At 28.9% G+C, this 23,016-nt stretch overlaps 1 protein-coding gene across 10 annotated transcripts in view; it reads left to right on the top strand.

Annotated features, from left to right (window-relative positions):
- LOC111684743 (zwei Ig domain protein zig-8) overlaps positions 1–23,016 on the top strand; it is a 266,057-nt gene that overhangs the window by 238,061 nt on the left and 4,980 nt on the right. For 7 of the 10 annotated variants that reach the window (XM_046955744.1, XM_046955741.1, XM_046955740.1 and 4 more), the window contains 4 exons: positions 15,083–15,210; positions 16,057–16,146; positions 19,518–19,685; positions 21,607–21,741. In XM_046955744.1, coding sequence (XP_046811700.1) covers positions 15,083–15,210; positions 16,057–16,146; positions 19,518–19,685; positions 21,607–21,741 — 521 coding nt within the window. The remainder of the gene's footprint in view (positions 1–15,082; positions 15,211–16,056; positions 16,147–19,517; positions 19,686–21,606; positions 21,742–23,016) is intronic. The other 3 variants (XM_046955749.1, XM_046955748.1, XM_046955747.1) reach the window with 3 other exon arrangements.

Genomic DNA, 23,016 nt, shown 5'->3' with positions numbered 1-23,016 from the left:
TTATTTTTAAAATATTACAGTTTTCCTGAGGAACTAAACGTTATAAAGTTTTCAGTTTATATGTATGTAAGTCGATCAGTATAGCGAGCACGACTAATGTAGAATTAGTGTTTATAAAAAACCGACTTTTGAAGAAACCGGCTTGTCGGTTAACCGAAAATTAGCCATTCGCAAGCTTACTTAATTCATATTTTTAAAATATTACAGTTTTCCTGAGGAACTAAACGATATAAAGTTTTCAGTTTATATGTATGTAAGTCGATCAATATACCGAGCACGACTAATGTAGAATTAGTGTTTATAAAAAACCGACTTTTGATGAAACCGGTTTGTCGGTTAACCGAAAATTGGCCATTCCTAAAAAAACAGTTTTTCGGTTAAGCTAGAAAAAAAAAAACCGATTACACCGGTTAACCGATATGTATGGAAATTTCTAAAAAATACTAATATTTAGTTGGAAGTTGATAGAGTTGGTATAGGTATGTACAGTTATATATCATAAGATAGCAATCGTATACAGATCTGAAGTTGCAATTGATTAGTTAGGTACATGAAGTTTTAATACTATTAATATACCAAGTATGGTAGGAAAAAGGGCCCCAATTCCCTACAAGCGATTGGTAGGCCCTTTCCCTTTTGGTTAGATTATTTCTGGTCCGTAAAACGTCTTTTAGCATATTCATGGACATTGTATTATTGTCCAAAAACCAAAAATAATTTTTAGCTTTTTTTCTGTATTACCTATTAATTACATGAATTTTGACAGCTATTTCAAAAAAATAATATGCATCTCCAACTTACTTAAAAATATCTTGTTGACCAAAAATACTCTACAAAAAATTTAATATCATTTAACCAAATATACTCTAAAAAAATTAAAAGCATTTAATGCCTTTACTTTTTCATGATATTGTAAATCTTCATTTTATATACAAAAAATATTTTTAACATTTTCTAGCTTTTGTTTAAAAATAATATTTCTGTTTTTTAAACACGAACGGAAAATAATATTTTAATTTATGTATCCAAAATTTTTAAAAATATAATACACAATAAAAAATAAAACAAAATACAATTTAGTACTAAAAATAATTTTTATAGTAACCGGATAACCAAGATATAAAAACCGAATAACCCGGTTCACCGAAAATGGATGTTTTTTTTTTAACTGGTTCACTGTTAACCGGTTTATAAACATTAAGTATAATATAAAAGTTTTATAAAAAATATGTACATTTTAAAGCGAATGTACCGTTGCCGTTTCATTAATATGCGATTTATTTTGGAACCAGATTAAAAGATTACTGCTGTCGATTGTGTATTTATCTTAAACGATTCTTAATAATTTTATTTTATCTAGCTTTTTCTATAAGCTAATTTTAACATACTTCTCTTTGCGAGGTTATTTTAACAGTTATCGAAAGGAATTTAAATTAAGGTTTATATACCATTATTACAATAATTATTCTTGCATAAGGAGCTTGATACTGAGTTTTCAAGCAGCTTTTAAAACTACACTCGTGTTAATCGATTTTTTTTTATAAAATGTTGCCAACATGTTGTTGGAATGTATGTTTGTGGTGACAATAGAAAAAGTTTAGCGCAAATTTCCACACAAATCTATTATTAATGACTTTAAGTTTTTACTGAAATTAACTTCCTCTATAAAAAATGTTTTGCTATAAAATAAACATATGCATACTTTTCTAATGTAAAGTCATAAAACTTTTTACCAATATCACAAGATTGAATTATTAGAAAACTAATTTTTAACTAATTTGACTTGTGTAATATTGTAGGTTTTATTAACTAAGTTTTAATAATAACATTTTGGATTAATAAATAAACCGCAAATTATTTGTCGCAAATTTAGTTCCAAAAAAATATAAACCAAAGAAATAAATTTCCACAATACGCCATAAATTCTCATAAACACAACTCTTAGTAGCAATGATACCAATAATGGACAACGTTACGTATGAGTAACGATGTTAATTTCAGAGTTGAAATGGTTAATAAAAAGTTCTAACTATTTGTTACAATTTAAGTTTATTTTATGTCAGTTTATTTCCTTTATTTTTATAAATGTGCCTCTCCATCATCATTTTTAACAACCTTTTTAACCTTTTGTAAATGTTGTGTCATTTATTTATTTGTTCCTAACTGTTGTTATACTTACATATTCTTACTAAGTACCCATCAATTTAACGAATAGTCAATGTATCATTTTTATGAAATACTTTACCTAAATATACAACCATTACAAAGATGAACTGCAGGGTTTCCTTTCATACAAAAATGGAAAATTTGTTTTCATATACATACATACACATACATACATATGTATGTATATGGGTAAGGAATGTTTACTAGTGGTTTTGTCTGTATATACGTACATGTTACTTGAACTTAAGAATAACAAATAATAAACAAAAAGCTAAAAAATAAACAAATAAATGAATGTAGGGAAGAACAAAAACAAAACGTTGATAATATTATTATTACAGTTGAATGGTTTTTATGCATGAATTATTAGTTAAGAGCATTATGCAAATTTTCTAACCTCAATTATTAAATTTCCCCGGCTGAAAGTCAGACAGATAAAGAAAAAGTTAAACAGATTACTGGAATTTGCCACCAAGTAAATATAAGGTCATTGTTCTAATCTATATAAAATCTGTGCTCTTTAAAAAATTTATAATTTATTTACGTAATTATTGTTTCAATTAAATACGCAATTGTGTTAAATTGGTCTGAAGAATCAATGTGTAGTTTTGGTATTCATTTGAATATTAAAATTGCATATTTACCGATAAATGTTTTTTCATTTATACATACATTGTAATACTTCACGGCGAAGTTGGTGTTTTCGACGAAATCCGTAGTTCTAACAATGTTCAAAATCAAACAGAGATAAACCCCAAAAAATTATTATAAATATGGGTTTAAATCTCTTTCTTTCTTAATATGATAATCATGTGTTTTAATGTAAACTATGCTAACAATTTTCAAAATCTCTCGAAATAAATTTTTGTTAATGACCCGGCTAATAAACCATAGTATACTTTTGATTGAGCTGCGTTGAACTTCCGCACTTTCCCGGACACATCAAGCTTTTTAGTTATAACGATTTTAAAAACAATTGTTAGCCATATTACGGACGTTATATGAAAGCAAAGGCTTGTTTACTTAAATTATAAATGTCGTCCGAATGTCCTATCTGTCGACTTTTAAAAAATTCAATGGTATATAGAGTGTTATCAAACCGTTTGCCGTAAAAGGAATGCTGCCCCATATACATCAGGGTGATATTTGGAATATGGCTTAAGTCAATTATGGACCGAGCACTTTTAAGCTCACAAAATATTAGAGAGGTTTTGGTTTGTAAAAAACTTATTTATAATGAATTTCATCGCAACACTCGAATATTTAGGCCGGTTGTGAGTGTTATAGTCATTTTATAAAGGTGACCTTATATGGGTGGTAGGGTCATTTATGGACCGATCCTTAAAAAATTGATTGAAAGGTTTTGGTTTGTAAGAAACTACCGAATTTCACCTCTATACTCGCATTTTTAGCCAGTAGTGAGTGTTCAAGTCATTTTGTGAAGGGGGCCTTTTATGGGGGGTAGGGATCCACAAAAAAATTTGGTAGAAAGATTTTGGCTCATATGAACTTATGTGTATCGAATTAGATCGCTATACTCTACTTCTAAAGCAGTTATGCCCGTTAAAGCTGTTTTTAGGAGGTCCACTTGTATGGGGGCTATCCGTATCCGCTATGGTAGTCATTGGTAGTATGTTTTTTTTTTTAATTCAAAACATTAACAAAACATTAACTTCTTATTTAAGAAAATAACAGAGCTTTGTTTTAATAATAGTTTGTTAAAAAATAAATTTATAAAATTTAACAGAATTATGTTCATATTAGTTCAGATATTATTTTATTAAAGAAATATGTGGAGATTATTATATAGCCATTAAAAGCACTGTTAATCAGTCATAGCATCATGAAAAAACATGGATCATTTTTAAATAACATAGTTGCATGCATTCTTGAGAGTATTTTCTTATTTTTATTAATTTTATTTTGGCTTATGTCGCCGGGGATAATTTAAGAAAATTTGGAATATTAATTTTATCTGTCATGTAAATTTTTATGTAAAATTTAATAGATTATAATTTTTGTAGCTGACATCCTAAGAATTCGTATTATAACAAGTTGTGTAAACATTCTTTTTGAGTAAACATGTAAATGTAGAATAAAAATTACTCCATATAATAATAATAATTCTTAAAGCTTCATACAAAGCACACAGAAATTGTGTAAGGGTCCAACCTTATTTCCTCCCTAAACATTCACTTTCCAAGCATACATACATTCAAATTTGCAGAAATTTTTACTCGAATACACACCCACATATATAAAAACATACGTACTGACGGGTAAATTCATATAAAATTTGTATTCATAACCAGCATTTTTTGAATCATAAGTAGGATTCCCTACTTAAAACATCCAACTAAGAAATGGAGAAAAAACCAAGAAATTAATAACATCACGCGTTTTTTACTTATTCACTTTATGTGAATTCTCTCTCCTCTTCTACTAAGTATGAATGCAAGGAACCCTCATTGTTATTTTCCTATTTATTTCTTTATGTAACTTGAGGTCAAGCGGAAATGGTTTTTCTTACTTCACTGTATTTCAAAGATGTACACTCATTCATACAAACAAATTCATATTTTCGAGAAAATATACAGATAAAAAGAGAGGGAGAGAATTCAGTTGTTTCACATGAAGACCCTGTATCCCATCATTCTAACTAAGTGCTACACCTGTATTGTTAAACCTTTTACAATTTTCTTTAATGCGGATAGGAAGACAAACTTAAGTTTTGTTAACTTAAGTTAATAGTTCATTTGTAATTTAAATTTGATTGTTATAAATCGAAGTTCTATGAGCTTCCATTTAGTCAATAACTAAAGCCGCAAATGCAAATAAAATCACGTTTCGTTCAAAGCCATCCCGAACAGCAGGGAAAGGACGTTCGTATATGTACTTTCAAATACACGCACAACTAATAAAATTTCATATTTTATTGTTCTTCTGTCAAAAGTTCAAATAAAAAACGCACACACATTCTATTAAATATATAAATACATATTCATTTATTTAAATTCAAACAAAAAACATTAAATAATATATGCTAAAATAAACTTTTAATTAATACTCGTAAAATGTTTTTGTCGAATTGTAAGAATAGTTACATGAAAACAGAATTCTTAATTGCAAAACCAGATACTCAAACAATTCTTCATGATACCAACGGTGAAAAAGTAATAAAATAATAATAAAAAATTGAAATTCAGCGTAAACGATATAAATTTCATTAGAATATATGTATTTATGTGTAATTATTTTATTCGTATTATATTTTATCATCTTCATCCATAAACTTAAATAAATGATATTTTTTCTTATTTATTTCTGAGTAATTTTTATTTTGTTTTCCGTAAACTTCCGTGGCTAAATAAAACTGTAATTAATATTTAAATTAATTACAGTTTTATTTTTAATATATAAATGCTTGAAATTTTATGTAAACATTTTAAAATATATAATGGTTTATGGTCGACCATCTGATACTCTACACACTACTTTGCTTGTTTGAACATGTTATTATCTGAGAAGGTCTTTATGTACGGCTCCAGGTGCTGAAGGTGACGCACCGGCAGATGCTGCAGCTCCAGCAGCCCTAGCTTTTCAAGGTGCTGCTCCTGCGGAAGGTGTAACACCAGCACCAGATGCAGAAGCTACCTCAGCTCCAGCGGAAGTTGCTCCCGCTGTTAGGTTTCAAGTTGCATGCGACGCATTTTAAGAGTAATTTTTTTGTTTTATTTTTTAAAAACTTCGCGTTTTTCTATATCATTAAAATCATTTTTTATTAAAATTTATAAATATGCATTAAATAAACGATATACAGTACTTTTCGCTTATAGTCAATTCCGCTTAAAGGTCAAAAACGGATGTAAGACAAAACAATCATATTCACTTGCAGCTTTTTTCGAATTTCATACAAATTATTTGTTTTTAAGTTTACTTCGCCTATTGGCTATTTTCGTTTAAAAGCCAAATTTTCTTTGCTGGAATAACTAATATTGTATAGAAAAAATGTTCATATAGTCCACACTTTTTTTAATACTTTTTTTAAACAAACTAGCAAACTTATTGTTTGAAAATGTATAATCTAAGGTTACAGAATTCTTAAGCCCCGTTAACTCCTCCTCTGGTTATCGTTTAACCGAAAGTTATTCTGCCGATTAAAATATTTTTTGTATGAAAACTGTCAATTTAACCTTAAGATAAAGAATAACTAGACATTGTGTTATTGGGATAAATGTTAAACAATTAGTAATTTATATTTCATATAGAAATTGATATCTATCTTGTGTTTGACTTAGTCATCCAAACACTCAGTTTTAGTTAGTGTTTTTCATATAAAATTTTAGATTCTACTTTCTGATCCTTTAAATGGAAATCATACTTTAAGTTTTTTGGGTTTTTATTACAATAAGCTTTTAAAGTATTTGATTTACAATAAATAATAATATGTAAAGGTTTTTAAAGTGAGAATCGGTCCATAATTGACCCTATCCACAATATAGGGAATATAGCATCTTTATATAAAAAATATCTATAAAACAACCAAAAAAATAAAAACAGTTCCTTAGAATTGTCAATTTTATTTGATCGCACGTTTACAACAATTTATTTTTAAAGAACAAAAATGAAAAAGGTAAGAAAATATATAGGCGTGATTAAGATATATTTTATTTTAAAATGTGATACAGGAGGGTGTGATGAACTTAAATTTTTATTTTTCTGAAAGGACGTTTGAAATGAAATGAGGCCCAATCTTGACACTTTTATTCTTATATGTGTAATAATGTAAGTATTTCCAATTGGCTTCATACTTGCCCCATTTGAGGATGATTTTGGTAATTATCTCGAAAATGGCGAGCTGTACCTAGCGCACAAGGTTAACATGCACGCACAGATGAATATTAATATTAAATATCAAAAATTATCCAGAATTATAAATAAGTTCCAAAAATCGATATTCTAAAACTTTTCTGCAACACCGACATATTAAATAAAGTATGCATTCTGAGCAAGCATGCTAATAAGATATACCAGAACTTTAAAAATTTCAAAACCACTGCCTTAATTTATTGCATTTTGGAAGATTTTTTTATTAAATTTAATCGCTTACATTTTCTGTTAATTTTTTTCTGGAATATTTCACCCTGATGTTTATAAGGGGCATTCCTTTTACGACATACAATTAGATGGTGGGTATATAAGATTCGATACTGCCAAATATAGAACTCTCACGATAAAATACCAATACCGAAATAAATCAAAATACCGATAACTCTAAAATACTAATACCGAAATAACCAAAAATACCGATAACGCTAAAATACCAATACCGAAATAAGTCAAAATACCGATACCGCTGCCTTATCACCGTTTCAAATCGGTAGCTAACATTGGTTAAATGACCTTTTTTGTAAAATAATCTAACATCGGAAAATAATCATCACATGCTGCCAAATAACATGATAATTGTTTTCCGATATATAAAAAATATATTTTTTTGAACTCAAGGAAACGTCTACCAAAAATTATTATTTTATTAACAATTAAAAAAAATAAAAAAATCTTAGCTTCAGTATTTATAACGACTTTAGTGATGCAACAAGCTTTATTTTTTTATTTGATAAAAAAGATTATGTTTACATATTATTTTTCATTTTTGGAAATGATCATTAAATCGTCAAAACTATTTGTTATAGGTAATAAACATATTTGATAATATTTCTATTAATTTCTTATTCTTTCATTTTCATTTTCTAAGTCGATTTAGCTATGTCCGTCCGTCTGTCTGTTTATCTGTCCATGTAAACCTTGTAATTACACTACAAGTCGCAATTTTGAAGATAAGTCAATAAAATTTTGATCCTTTTTTGTCCCAGGGAGGAAAATGGTTAAGATTGGTCCATTATTTCACCTAGCCCCCATACAACTGAACCCCCAAATAGGACTTTTAAGTTAATAATTATGTTTAATATACTTGTAATTCAACAAAAAGCTGTAAAACCAAGTTACATACTAGCCTCATGATCTTTTTAATGATAGGGCCTCATTTGACCCTAGCCCAAACAGGTGTAATGTATTACATGTTCGGCCTCGCCCGATTGTAATTTCTTTGTTGTCTTTACATGTTTTTATTTTTTTTTTTCATATATTCTCAGAAATGTTTTGGAATCGACTTTGTGTAATCCATAAAGATATATATTACTTAAGCTGGCTACACACCATAATATCCAGTAAATCGACATTTCAAAATTTTTCAAATAAAATTAAAAATATTATAGTGTAAATACAAAATTTAAAAAAACTTAGTGAAAATACGGATAGAAAATTAAAAATCGTATGATTTTTTAATTTTTTTTTTTTAAATTTTCAAAACGATTGGATTTTTTCGTTTTATTTGAGTTTTATTTTTATTTAAACAAAGAAAAATATAAGAATAGAAACAAATTTCAAACAAAATGAAAATTAACGTTTTTTCTTTGAAAAAGAAATTTCATTTTATTTCAAATCTGATAGTGTAAAAACAAAATATATTTTCAATTTAATTCTTTTTGATAATCATGTCAATTTTCATTTTGTTTTGTTTTGGCAGTATGAAATAAAAATCTTTCATAGTGTGTAGGCAACTTTAATATTTACATATTTATCAAGACGTACTCTGTTACAATCTTTCGATTTTTTATATTAAAAAAAAAACAGCAAAATATTTACTTATTATTAATTGTTTATTAGAACGGAGTTAGGTTAGGTTAGGTATTCAGGCTGCAAAGACGCACACTTGGGTCCTGTTGGTCCCTTTGTGATACCTGTAAAGATGATAAAATATAAAAGAAATAGGGTAGAGGATAGAAGAAGATAGTTTAGGATTAAGTCATAGAATAGAAATTGAAGTGGAGGAGAAGATTGAGAGGTCTGTCCTTGCGGACTAGTGAGTGCCTTAATTATGGCTTGGTGGTCCTAAAACCAGTTACTGTGCCTGATGAAGGCATTTATGTTATCCAGTCCTAGATTGGATAGTTGTGACAAGTCATCAAATAGTCGTTTTCCTAGATATACGGATCGAGTGTCCGCTAGCGCCGGGCATTGACAGAGAAGATGTTCGATGGATTCTTCCTCCTCTTCGTCTTGACAACTTCTACAGAAGTCGTTGTGGGGAATTCCAAGTCTTCTTGCATGGTTTCCCAATGAGATATGCCCCGTAATGACAGCAACAAGGTTGCTGATATGAGGGCGGTTTAGTTGTAGAAGATATGACGTGCTTTTACTGTCCAAGTTTGGCCATATCTTCCTTGTATTGATACAAGTTGGTTCATTACACCATCTTGTCTGAGAAATTTCATAGAACTTTCCATCTATTATGGTCTTGCAAGCTTTTAGCGGTATTCCGCAAAAGATGTCTATGTCTCTGTCGGACATTGAGGCTCCTAGTTTCGCTAATTCATCAGCGATATAGTTGCCAGTCAAATCCCCGTGTCCCCGTACCCATTTGAGCACGATTATTGAATGTCTCGCCATCCTGTTTAAGGATGCCCGGTATTCCTGGACTAGTTTAGATGTAGTATATACACCAATCAGGGATTTGATAGCAGCTTGGCTGTCGGTACAAATTTGAATATCTCTGTTTGATATTCTGTGGTACCAAAGCCAATTTGCTGCTCTTTTTATGGCTGATAGTTCAGCCTGTAGTGGACTACAATTATTCTGTATCCTAAAGCTTATTTTAGTTCCAAATTCAGGGATAAAAATGCCACCTCCAACTCGTTCCCCTTTTTTAGAACCATCCGTATATACCAGGAGGGTTCTTGGGGAACTGTTATCCTCCGGTGAAGAGTTTTCGGATATTGTGTATCCGAAGTCCCTACGGAGGAAAGGTTTGGGTATGCAGTAATCAATATTGCCCGGGAGGAAAGATGTTTCCCTCATAATAGCCGCATGGCCGTATGGCCTGTGTGTCCAAGCATTTATGGCATCAAGTCTGAGGGCAGTGATGAGTGCCAGTTTTCTGGCTATCAGATCCGTTGGGATCCAATTAAGCATAGCGAATAGAGATTTGGTTGAGGTTGTTCTCAGTGCTCCTGTTATAAGGATTGCTATCCTTCTTAGTACCTTATCAAGAAGTATACAATTGGAGTTGTTGTCCAGTGCTTTCCACCAGACAACAGCCCCGTAAAAGATAATAGGTTTAATAACCGCTTCATGGATCCAATTTACCAGTTTGGGATTTAGTCCCCATCTTTTTCCTATGGCCTTCTTGCAAATGTACATTGCCATTAAGGCTTTGTTTACTCTGGCTGTGATATTTTCCTTCCATGATAGTTTACTATCAAGTATCACACCTAGGTATTTCGCACTGTTCGAAAGTGAGAGTACGACTCCGTTTAGTCGAGGTAGGGTAAAATTTTCGATCTTGTATTTCCTGGTGTAGAGTACAAGTTCGGTTTTACTAGGGTTTACACTCAAACCACTATCAACGCTCCATTTACTTAGTAGATTGAGTGCTTTGAGATATCGTATTCAGATGGAAACCTGATACTGCTACCGCAACGTCATCTGCGTAAGCGACAGTCTTGTATCTTTGGTTGTCCAGTTTCATTAGTAGGCTGTTTATGGCCACATTCCATAAAAGTGGTGATAGGACTCCACCTTGAGGTGTGCCCCTGATTGCCATTCTTTGAATACATGCCGTTCCCATGTTAGAACGGATAATCCTGTGTTGAAGAAGGTCTTTTATGAATTTAATCACTGATGTCTCAATACCGAGCTCTTCTAGAGCTGATATGATGATGTCGGGTTTGACGTTGTTAAAGGCTCCTTCTATGTCCAGAAAGGCCACTAACGTGTATTCACCAAATTCCAAGGACTTTTCTATATGTCCCACTAGTGAGTGTAGGGCCGTCTCAACTGATTTGCCTTTGGTGTAGGCATGTTGTGAGGGAGATAGGAGCATAGGATCTATTGACGATCTTATGTGGACGTCAATGATCCTCTCTAGGGTCTTAAGCAGAAACGATGATAGACTTATGGGCCTATAATCTTTTGCCTTAATGTGCGTTGTTTTTCCTCTTTGGGGATAAACGTCACACTGCATTTGGTCCATTTGGTTCTGGTACATATGACCGTGTAAGACAGGCTTGAAATATTTCAAGTAGCCATGGTATAACTAATTCTGCATTATATTGCAGGTCAGCTGGAATTATGCCGTCCGGGCCCGGTGACTTATATGGGTTAAAACTGTTTATTGCCCATTTTATCATTCCCTCGTCTATAGTGATTCCGATCGGGGTTTGACAGTACGTTTGTGGTCTTTCCATTGTAGTATCTAATGGTAAGTTACCTGGGAAATGAGTGTCCATTAATTCCTGTAGGGATTCTTGTCCACTCGTTGTCCACTCACCGTCTTGCTTTTGGATGTAGCCTTGAACGGTTTGTGATTTAGACAGGATTTTGCATAAGCGACTTGTCTCTGAAGAGCTTTCGATGCTACCACAGAAGCTTCTCCATGAGCAGCGTTTAGCATTCCTAACCTGATTCTTAAATTTATTCAATGAGGCTTTATATGTGGACCATTCACCTGATCTTTTGGCCTCATTGAAAAGTTTGCGACATCTATTCCTAGTCTTCGCTATTTCCGAGGACCACCAAGGAGGTTTACTTTTACCCTTTGGTATCGAAGGTTTGCATGTTCTTCTTGTTGCTTGATTAAGAGAGCGTGTAAGATTGTCTACAGCTCTATCAATATTTGCTGTATTATTTATTTCCGGCGTATTTTGAAGAAGACTTGTCAGGATTCGATTTTGTTCTTCCCATCTTGTCTTTCTTCTGTTTAGAAAGGGGGTTTTCCTTTCCTGTGTTTTTTCTATCGAGAATACGAGATATCTATGATCTGAAAAGGAACAATCTTCCGATACTTTCCAGTTTCGGATTATGTGCGAATGACTTGTATTTACAAGCGAACGGAGTTAGTCGCAGAATTTTTTTCTCCTTATGAAACTCATTTACGCCTCAATGAAATTACGTTGACAAGACCCAAATAAAAAAATATCAGACAACACTCCTTATATTAAGTTCTTTTTGTAATACCAAGGTCGTCATATCGAAGTTTTACTGTAAAAGGACATATGTAGATCGTACACAATTATGTGGATCTACGAAGGAATCACAAAACTATTATTCATATTTTTTAATACAAATCGCCGTTGCTCCAGAAAAGCAAAAAAAAAAAATAATTTAATCGTAAAACTTGTACTTTATATTATCAAATATCATGATAATTTCTGAACAGATAGTGATATCTTCACAGGATTTTGCGGATGTATGACTCATACTTAATAAATTTAAAAATACAAAAAAAAAACAATATTAAAAATCTATTAAGAAAATGAATTGCATTTACTAATAATTCAAATATCTGAATATGAAATGAGGAGAAATAAACAAAGTAAATTGAAAAATTCATATGTATAAATAATAACTTCACATTGATTTCATTATTCAATCTCCCTTTAATTAAAGTGATTGTGTTATTTGCATTGGTTTGTGTACCTGAAATAAATTATATTCAGAGTTTAAAGTTGTAAGAAGAATTTACAATTTTATTTATTTATTTGATGTTTACTAACTCCAAGCTTTCATCAATAGTTGCGATGTACACTTAACTCTTCTCTATTTACAAACAACTACATATTGAAATACACTCGAAAAAAAATTCAAGAGCCATTGTTTATTTGTAAGATTTCAAGTGCTGTGTGTATGTATGTGCAACTCCAGTAACTCTTAAGAAATGTAGGTCATATCATGTTCTATATAATACGGATATTTTTTTTCTAAAAACACAAACAAATACATATAAATTAATTTTAAAGCTTTCAAATGCGCATTCTATGACTTTGTGCAAACTTTTAATATTAGATATCATTACATTGAGATATTTTTAAAATAACTTGGTATTTTATTTAAAGTTAGTTTTAAAATGGTCACAGTTTTTATAGTGTATGGCTCTCGTAATTGAAAGGTTAGTTTCCCATTGGTTAAATTTTTATTGGAATAAATAAATGATATTAATGAATATCTGACTTTTACTTTGAAAGATAAAAACACGCACAACGTATTATTTTATGATTTAAGTCTTGAAGTATGTAATGCAATATCAAATGTTTACGTTTATTTCATAAAATATTTTAACAATATCAATACTCTTTTTATTTAATTTAAGAAATATTTTCTGTTTTAATTAAAGAACAAACTAAGAAAGTTGTACTAATTCACTAAACACTAAATTAAGCTAATGAACTTCAATCCACTTTTGTATCGTTTATTTGAAAAAAATCGCAAAGCAACATCTAATAAAATCTTAATTGAACGCGAATGGACAAACAAAAACAAAATTGTAAAGGGATAATTGAAAAGAATGTATGGTTGATAAAATATTAAGGTTCTTTTAAATTTCGCTCGTAAATACTCTTAAATATTTTACAATACTCATATTAAAGTAAAGTTGCCAATCAATTATGAAACAAATTTAAGGGTAACAGAAAAGTTAATTTGATTTACTTAAATAACTTAAAAATGTTTTTCTGAGCCATCAATATTAATGTTTTGACAATATTAAAATATAGGTCTTAGGAGTGGAAATTTTATTTAATTTATTAAATTGAAATGTCGATCATATTTATCTGCAGTGTTATGTACAAAAAATTTAGTATGAAGGTTTGTGTAAAAAATTAAATTAAAATTTGAAAAAATTTTAAAGGAGGAAAACATATTAATATATTCGAAATATAACAGCCTCTTTATGAATTTCATGTAGGAATACCACTCAATCGATGCGTGGTAAGTACTACTTAACACGATTGAAAATCCTAACTTTAAAGTAATTTTTGAAAAATAAAATATTTTGGATTTTTTCGAAATATGTCTTTAAAATTGCGTAATTAGTAAAATATTTTTGGTCAACAATATGATTTTTATTGGGTATTATTTCGCTTTTTATCGAAATAAAAATTGTCGTAATTTTAAGCCCATAGGGCAATGTCACATGTTCAATATATATCGTGATATTTGCTGTATTGTGACATGTATTGAACGTTTAGCATGTAATATTCCTGAAATCCAAAATTCTTATCAATATTTATAGTGGATCACGTGATAAATATTGAACGTGTAGCATGTTTTGTGATAACAGTCACGATTTAGAGTAGAAATACAATATTGCGGCTGCGGAGACGGATATTTTTTGACGCCCAATTCGAAAAAAATACAGAAAAAAATTTTTGAACATATTATACTGAAATCAAGATTTTCAATCACTGGTAAGGAACTGAGGATATTAAAAAATGTTTTTTTTAATGTTATCGTGTTTAATACATTAATACGCATCCTTTTAGAAATATTCCTCCTAAAATGTGAACAACGGGACACCCTAATATGTACATATAAGAACTCAATAATATTTGATTGTCACAATTTAATAAATCCATCACATTTTCAAGGAACACAATCATTTGAAGTTGACGTGCTTGTCGACGAAAATTAAAATTAAATCTATTTTATCCCAGCACTTAAACGTGATTTTTATTGATTGTCACCGATAAGAAAAAAATAAAAAAATAAAGGTTTAATACTGATAGAAGCTTAAAAAGAAGAATGAGGAAAATGAAATCATTGAAAACTACAACAATTCTTAGTAGAAGGATTGTTAAAATTTATACTTGATTACTTTCAATTTTAGATTTTCCTCTTTGCTGTTGTGCTTCCTTGTTATAGTCATTCCATTTAGCTCCTCATTATCTCTAAAGTAGATTTATACAACTTTATCATCACGTTTAAGTGCAACCAACAATTATTAAGAAAACAACACAAATGAACATGTTGACACAATTCTTTTACATCATTTTCTTTATTGGTTTTTAATTCATTGCAGATCAAAAGTCAATACTTACCGATAGCGATTGGAAAAAACTATGGATGCAAGGAGGTATAAATCCCGATTCAAAATTGGATAGCAACAACATCGACTCAAGCGACAGTCCAATGTTTGAAGATAGTGAAGTAAGTATTAAAGATTACAAATGTTTAAGAAACTACAGAAATTTCCTTGTGTTTAAAAAGTTTGTACGCCACAGATGCGTTCAATTCTGTAATTTTACAGAAGTTGTGAGTGTAGATCTCTATGCGTCTAGACTAAGAGTAAACAAATGAGTACTAGAAATTTTGTAAATGTTTTTATTATGATTTTCCCTATATTTTGTCTGTCTGTAAAGTACTATACGATCTCAATACTCGTGGCAACATACTGTCAGGCGACACTTCTTTCTCTAAACTCGTGCACTACCATTTCCTTACTATTCAGACTATGCATGAAGGATTTGTTATAGCTGGATCACTTGTCTGACATTATCCTAGATGGGTGCCCGGGTACATTTCTCACGGCAACAGGCTGGATATAATACCGTACAATACTACATCTGACGAGCGGAGTGGTGTTGTCAAAACGGAGTCCCTTCGACAAAACATGACTGTTCGCGTACAGCGAACTACCACTCAAATCAACTATTATTATATTCTAAAAAAAAATATTTAAAATTGTTAAAAGAAATTTTCCGTTATTCCCGGGAATGTTTAGAAAATTTCCCATGATTTCCCAGGAAACATTAAGATATCAAAAGTTATTCACAATATTAACATAGATTCTATGAAAAAACAGTGTGTATGTAATTAAAGGATTAAGTGTCCTTTTAAAGCAGAAACATTTAGTCTATGGGGAAAATCGTTTTATTTCAATTCATAAGCTAAATACTGATGTCCTACATATTTTTATCAATAATAAAATGATGCCTTAAACTTAAACAAATTCTTTTTACTTTTTGTATTCGTATTTATCTTGTTTCGTTTCAGATGATGGCGCACAATACGACCGTCCAGTTGGGTGGCACAGCGTTCCTGGTGTGCAAAGTTTCCGGCGTGGATAGAGTGGGTGTAAATTGGGTTTGTTTGTTTTTTTATGTTTGCAAATGTGTTTATTTATTTATTTTTTTGTTTTCGCTCTTTTTTGTTTTTTCTTTCATTATTTGAGTGATTGCAAAATTTGATTTATTTTATTTGTTTATTTATGTTTTCAAATCGTATAAAATTCTATTGTTATTTTAGGAAATGCATGATTTAGTGTTTTCGGGCAGAGAAAAAAATACAAACAATCTTTAAAATATTCATAGTTTTAACTGTTGCATAAATAATTTTAGTAATGTTTAGTAGCATTTATGAAATGCAATAAAACAAAATATTGCGAATGTTGTTGAATATTGGTAAAAAAAATTTTGAATTAAATTCAATTGAATTAAATAATAGAATAACGGAAAGTCTTTTTATAAAAGGTCTATAACTATAACATGATATATAAAAATCATATAAAATGAAAAAGTAAATTTAAACGAATGAAAAAATATTAAAAATTTATATTTTTCATAATAGTCCCTTTTTATATCCGGTTGAACAGAGTAAGTTCAATTAAAATTTGCTATTTTTCGGATATCGTAGAACAAATTAAATATATATAACAAAATAAATATATAACAACGTAACATATAATGGTTGTTTGTAAGTTTAAATGTTTGTAAATAACATAATATGTTTTCATTGTTACCTTTATTTAGTTGTTGAAAATTGAATTATGTTTCAGTAAATTCATGAATATGAAAATGATTACAAGAACTAAAATATCCTTTAAATCGAATTAAATTAACAATTATATATTTTTGATAAGAATATGTTGTTACAGTGAATTTATTATTGTTATAGTAAGCAAATCGAACCATGTTTTTTTCTGCATGTACCAGGTTAATCAGAATAGCAAGAATGAAAATAATTCAAAATTTAATATATACCATTTTCATCCATGGTGGTACAATAATAGAATATTGGAATACCAAATATAATTGAAATATGTTTATTTAGTTTAATAACGGAATGATACCAAGGTGAGTTTTATAAACATCACCGCACTGTACATTGGATCAAATCATCACTTTTTCCGTGCACAATTAATTACATCAAAATAATTAAAAACTTCAAAGACTAAAATAGATGAAAGGTATATTAGAACAAATTTATGTGAAAAATAACCCTTTGATAGACATTAATCGGTTGACCACAATTTAGACCTTATATAACACAACTTTTTTTCATTTTAGAAAAACTTGTCGTACTCGCGAAAGTTTTTTGTAACTAATATACAGAGAAAGATTCATTTTAAAATAAAAAAGAATTCCGCAATTTGCGTTAGTGATTAAGTGAAACTAATTCACAACATTTTAAGTTATTCAATTCCTCTTACTTCAGATTTAACAAACATTATTTTTTTAAACTGACAGTTATTGAGATGTATTTTCACAATTGCGAATTTGAACTCAATTCCAAATTTGAATATACTGGTGTATTGATAATAGAATGAAATCCTAAAAATCAAGCAAAGGAAAACTGGTAGATTGTACTATAGTGACTGTAGTGTTGCAGGTTTTAAAAATATGTACAATTGTATACTATTTAAGCATTTTACACAGATACATATGCAAATAATAACCTTGATTTAAAAAAAAAAAAACATATTTAATAATTAATTAAAGCAGAACACATTAACGAACACAATTAAAATTATTTATAAGACATGACTGCATTACACATGTTTTTATTTGCCCTACAAATTTCATTACAATTAACCTTTTTGTTTAAAAGTCAACGTTTTTTTTACCAAGAATGTTTAACTTTTGCTATATGGGCAATTTTGTTTCGAGTGACTGAACTTAGGAAATGGACGTCTTCCGATTTGGATGACTAATTTTTGCTATGACCTGTATAATCAAAATGTTCAACTTTGACTCCCTTTCATTCCGGTAGTACTTGACCGATGGAGATGTGCAAATTTCGTTCAATACGGAAAACATAGATTTTTAATGTTGGGTAACTTGACTCCAACTCTCCTATAAAAAGTCAACGTCCCATAAAGTAAAAATACAGTATAAAATAGCAATAAGTAAACGAAGAGGACCACATATTCTATAAGTTGACCCCATATTAAACAATTTACAAATTTAAAAAATACATTTAACGTTATAAATCCACCATAATTGTGTAGGTTAATAACAAAGAAATTTGATTTATGGAACACACCTACATACATACATGTATTTATTTAGACGCACACACGCGTAAGTGTTTATTTTAATAAAGGACCATATTTAATGAGAATATAATGCGTGTAAATAAATATCATCCTTTTTAACAAAGTGGGCAAAGATATACAAACATAAATAAATATTTTTATGGGGTAAAGTTACTTATGTACATACATATGTATGTACATCTATAATAGACTTGCCTTTAAATATTGATTTTTTGATAAATTACGTATTACATAACAATTATTTATTAAATAAAACGTATATTAGTAGACAAAATAAGCCTAATTCTAAGCATATTTTTAAGAGCTAGTTTAATATATTTTTTATTTGCATGTTTCTACACAGCTAAACAGTTTGGTATTTAGTTAGGTAAATGTATTACAATAATTAAAAATGTTAAAATATATTATATTATATATATGTTCTTAAAAAATTAAAATGTTCAACATGTCTTTTCTCAAAATATTAAATTATTGCAAAACGTTTGTTCTATATATGCCTTGATATTAACATTAGAATAATCTAAATATATACTTATTCAAAAATCAAAACACAGGTCGTGATGAAGACAGCTTAGTGTATACATTTTGTTGAACTTTCCGTGTGCTATTTAATGATATACATTAGTAGGCAAACATTACTGTGTGCCTTTTATTTGCACAAATTTATAATTTATAAATAAATTTATGCAAAATAAAAATATTCAATATGGTTAAGACGACAAGAAATAATTTTATTAAAGAAAATATTGTTTATGTATAGAATTTTAATATTTACATAAACATCCATTCTGCAGTTTAACTTTGTTAATTGGTAATTAAGTTAAGTTAATAATCCAAAGAAATTCAGTTCCTGACAGAAATTTTTACTTTAAATTCTTAAACTTGTCTTAAGAATTTGTCTTATTTTTATCTGTTTTATTAAGTAATCTAAACATATACTGTTGGATTTGAAAATGCACCATTTGATTTTATTTGTTTCAGTATATTTTATATTTTTGTATGATGTTTTCTCGTTAGTTGTTTGTATGTACATTGTACATATATACATATGTATGTTTTATATAATACATTTCAAAACGTAGTTTTCATGTAATAATATATGTGTTTTTTTTTTCTCTCTTTTTTATGTTTTTTTCCATATTTTCTCATGTTCACGTAAACATACGCAACAACTGTACAGAATCAAATATCTTGGATACGTCGCCGAGATTGGCACATACTGTCGTCAGGTGCTCAACTTTATACAAATGATGAACGTTTTGCCATATTGCATACACCTGGCTCAAATATGTGGACATTGCAGATAAAGTTTGTGCAACGACGAGATCACGGCATGTATGAATGTCAGGTGAGTTAAAATGTATTCAGGTTTCTGTGTTTCTTTTCACTTTTCCTTGTACTTTCCCGTGCATATTGTAAAAATTATTTTCATTTTTTAACTCTAGAGAAATCAGTTTATTTTTATGTAGTACACTGCTAGAGTTTTATGGAAATTTATATATATATATATATATATATATATATATATATGTACATATATACATTGTATTCATACATTACATGTGTATTAATTTTACTTAAGTTTTACATATGTATATGGTACAACATTAATGTTTTATTTATTTCGATTATAAAATTTCCACCTAGTTTGGGGAAAAATCGAAGGAGCAATTTTCTAAAAAAAAATAAACCAAAAAAGTATAGAACTTTATAACAAGTTAATTTTGCTAACTGAAGTAGAAAGTCATAATATCACATTTTATATCTTAGCCAAATTTCTGGTCGATAAGGTGATGTTATTATGTTGACACATTAAAAATTGGATCATTGCGATTACATAAAGTAAATATGAAAATTTATTAGTCTATATATAGCTGCATTTATACCCTCGAATCAAGTGCCAACTATAATTTAAAGTTCCACAGTTTGCTTAATTTTTCTACAATTCCTGAAGATATAATTTTTTACGATATCGAGGAGAGTAGTGGTAATTTTTGAAAATATGTCAATCTTGTAGCAAGTGAGTGATATATGTGTATATATGTTTTCTTAGAGATAGGAATGTTATTTACTACCAGTCATCCAGACAAATTAAAACTAACTACTCTGACATGAGTGAATATACTCATGGCATGCACTTTCTTACATTTAAGTATTTTTTGTAAGAGAATAAAATATTTAAAACTGACACAGTAAATAAACAAACTGTCTGTCAGTCAACTATGAAAAATAAACAGACAAAGATAAGCCGAACACTGGACACAATAACAAAATAAAACATTAAAAGATTCTTATGCAGATACAGGCTACTACTTCCCTGCATATGTATATTAAGGTGACACCTAAACAGATTTAAAGACAAATATAATATTTTTCAGTGCAAAAATATTATATTAGATTTTTATTAATGTAGGTAAGTGCAATTTTTGCCTTATAATTTCTGAACTATTTGGTCATTTTAACTCAACCTTAGCTTTAATTGTTATGAATTAATATGATTTTTGATAACATTTTATAGAAAGTAAATTGTTAATTTGTTCCACATTTTTCGAACATTTTTTCCCTGAGTACTGAACTTTTAAAGTTGGCAGTTGGTTTGTATATCTACATATATCTAAAAATCTATTTACTTGTTCATACATATGTACTATGTACTAAGTAAACACATGTGTTTTTTGGTCGACCAGAATATGTTTACTAAGCAAATATTTCGCTATATGTAAGTAGTTACTTATATTAAGCTACAAATGCATTTTGTTGTGTACTTGCAATTTCTTTTAAACAAATTGAATGACAAAACAACATTCTTGGTGATATTATCATCAGGGTTTTCCTTTATTTTCTTTTACGTACCCTTCTTAACCACGAGAAAAAATTTAACTAAGTAGTTTTCTCTATTATTTATCTACTAAAGAAAAATAAGAACTTTCAGGTATTTTTCTACAAAAAGGTCAACACTTTCAATATGTATATAGAAAATTGAAAAAAAGAAAAATTTGCATAGAACTTGTGTTGATAGAAACATTCTTATAAAAGTATAAGAATATATGCAGTCAATATAACATTAATTTAAAAATGCTCTTAAATTGTATTCATTCAAATTCATATTATTGAGATTAGAAATACCTAAAAAAAGAGAATGAATGTGCATTCGATTTTATAATTTATAGCGATAAAAATAAAAAAAAATATTGTTTGAAATTTTCTTATTATAGTTGTACATTAATTTATAAATAACCTGTATCTTAATATTGTTATTCATTCTCCAGGTCTCCACTCCCACAGGCATTATTTCACATTTTGTTAATCTCCAAGTGGTTGTACCAGAGGCATTTATATTAGGTTCGGGTGAATTACATGTTGACATGGGATCTACCATCAACCTAGTTTGCATCATTGAAAAGGTAAGATTTTATACATATTTATATTACGAAATTCCCAAATAAAATGTATTGTTTCTCACTTTAAAGAAAAAAAAACAATAAAATCGAAAAAATTACATATAAATATTTTTTGGTATACATATTTCTGCTGATTTTAAACTTAAAACTAGGCAATTATTCGAGTGTTTATAATATTGGGTTTATTCGACAAATAGTTATTTGGGTTTTTATGTTGAAGGTTAATAATCGGTTAATTTGGTTAATCGAATAAATGTAAACTTTATGTAAACTTCATAGCATTGCTACAATATTTTTCATCTTATAACACCGTCCGACAAAAAGAGAAAAAATCGTTACACAAGAACCGGAAGATAAACGTCTGAAACTACAAATTAAATGGAGAAAAACTGCATTTTTAGTTTTTCATCAAACAACGCAAAGTTTGTCAAGCGAATAAGAAAAGTTGGGAAATATTTTGTATTATTTATAAACCAAATTAAAACTGTTATTTTTCAACTATTATTATTATTATTATTATTATTATTATTATTATTATTATTTATGTAAAATAATCTTTATTTTAACATTTAATTTATTGTTTAATTTTGTTAAAATGATTAAACTTTAAAAATTAGATAATATTATATTTATGTAGGTTTACAGGATGAGTTTGCTGATGAGTTGATACTAATACAAAACTCTTTATTGCACCCTTGACATATCGGTTGCTTCCGGACTAGATATGCTAGATGTCTTTCATATTCTTTAATCTCCATCCAGTGTCATTAACCAATTTTTCTTGTCTGACATGAGAATTACGTTATATACTTTTTCATAGAAACATTTTTAGGAATGGACCGTTTTTCTTGTATTCATTTTATTTATACTTTACAGTTGTATTATCTTAATAGTCTTTTTACATCATGTCCAGTTTAATGTTAATGAAGAGTTTTCAAATGCATAAAAGTTTATATTAATCTGAAATATTGGCAATAATGGTATTTTATTTTATTTTCATTAGAATTAATTTTAACAATTCGATTCGTCAATTTCAATAGTAACTATAGCTCTGATCTGTATTTTAAACACTTACATTAAGTATGTGAACATAAAACAAGATATAATTTATCATACTTCTTACATACATATACAAATTAAGTTTGTATTTTCATTTGGAGTTTATCTGTGGCAAACTAGTTATAACATTTCATCATTTATACATACGTACAACTGAATATGAAAAAGTGTTGAATAATTAAAAAGCAATCGTTTCACCTTCTCTGCAATGTTTTATTG

This window comes from Lucilia cuprina, chromosome 6 (genome assembly GCF_022045245.1).
Source record: "Lucilia cuprina isolate Lc7/37 chromosome 6, ASM2204524v1, whole genome shotgun sequence".
Classification (NCBI taxonomy): Eukaryota; Metazoa; Arthropoda; class Insecta; order Diptera; family Calliphoridae; genus Lucilia; species Lucilia cuprina.
This window is presented reverse-complemented; position numbering and strand designations above follow the sequence as displayed.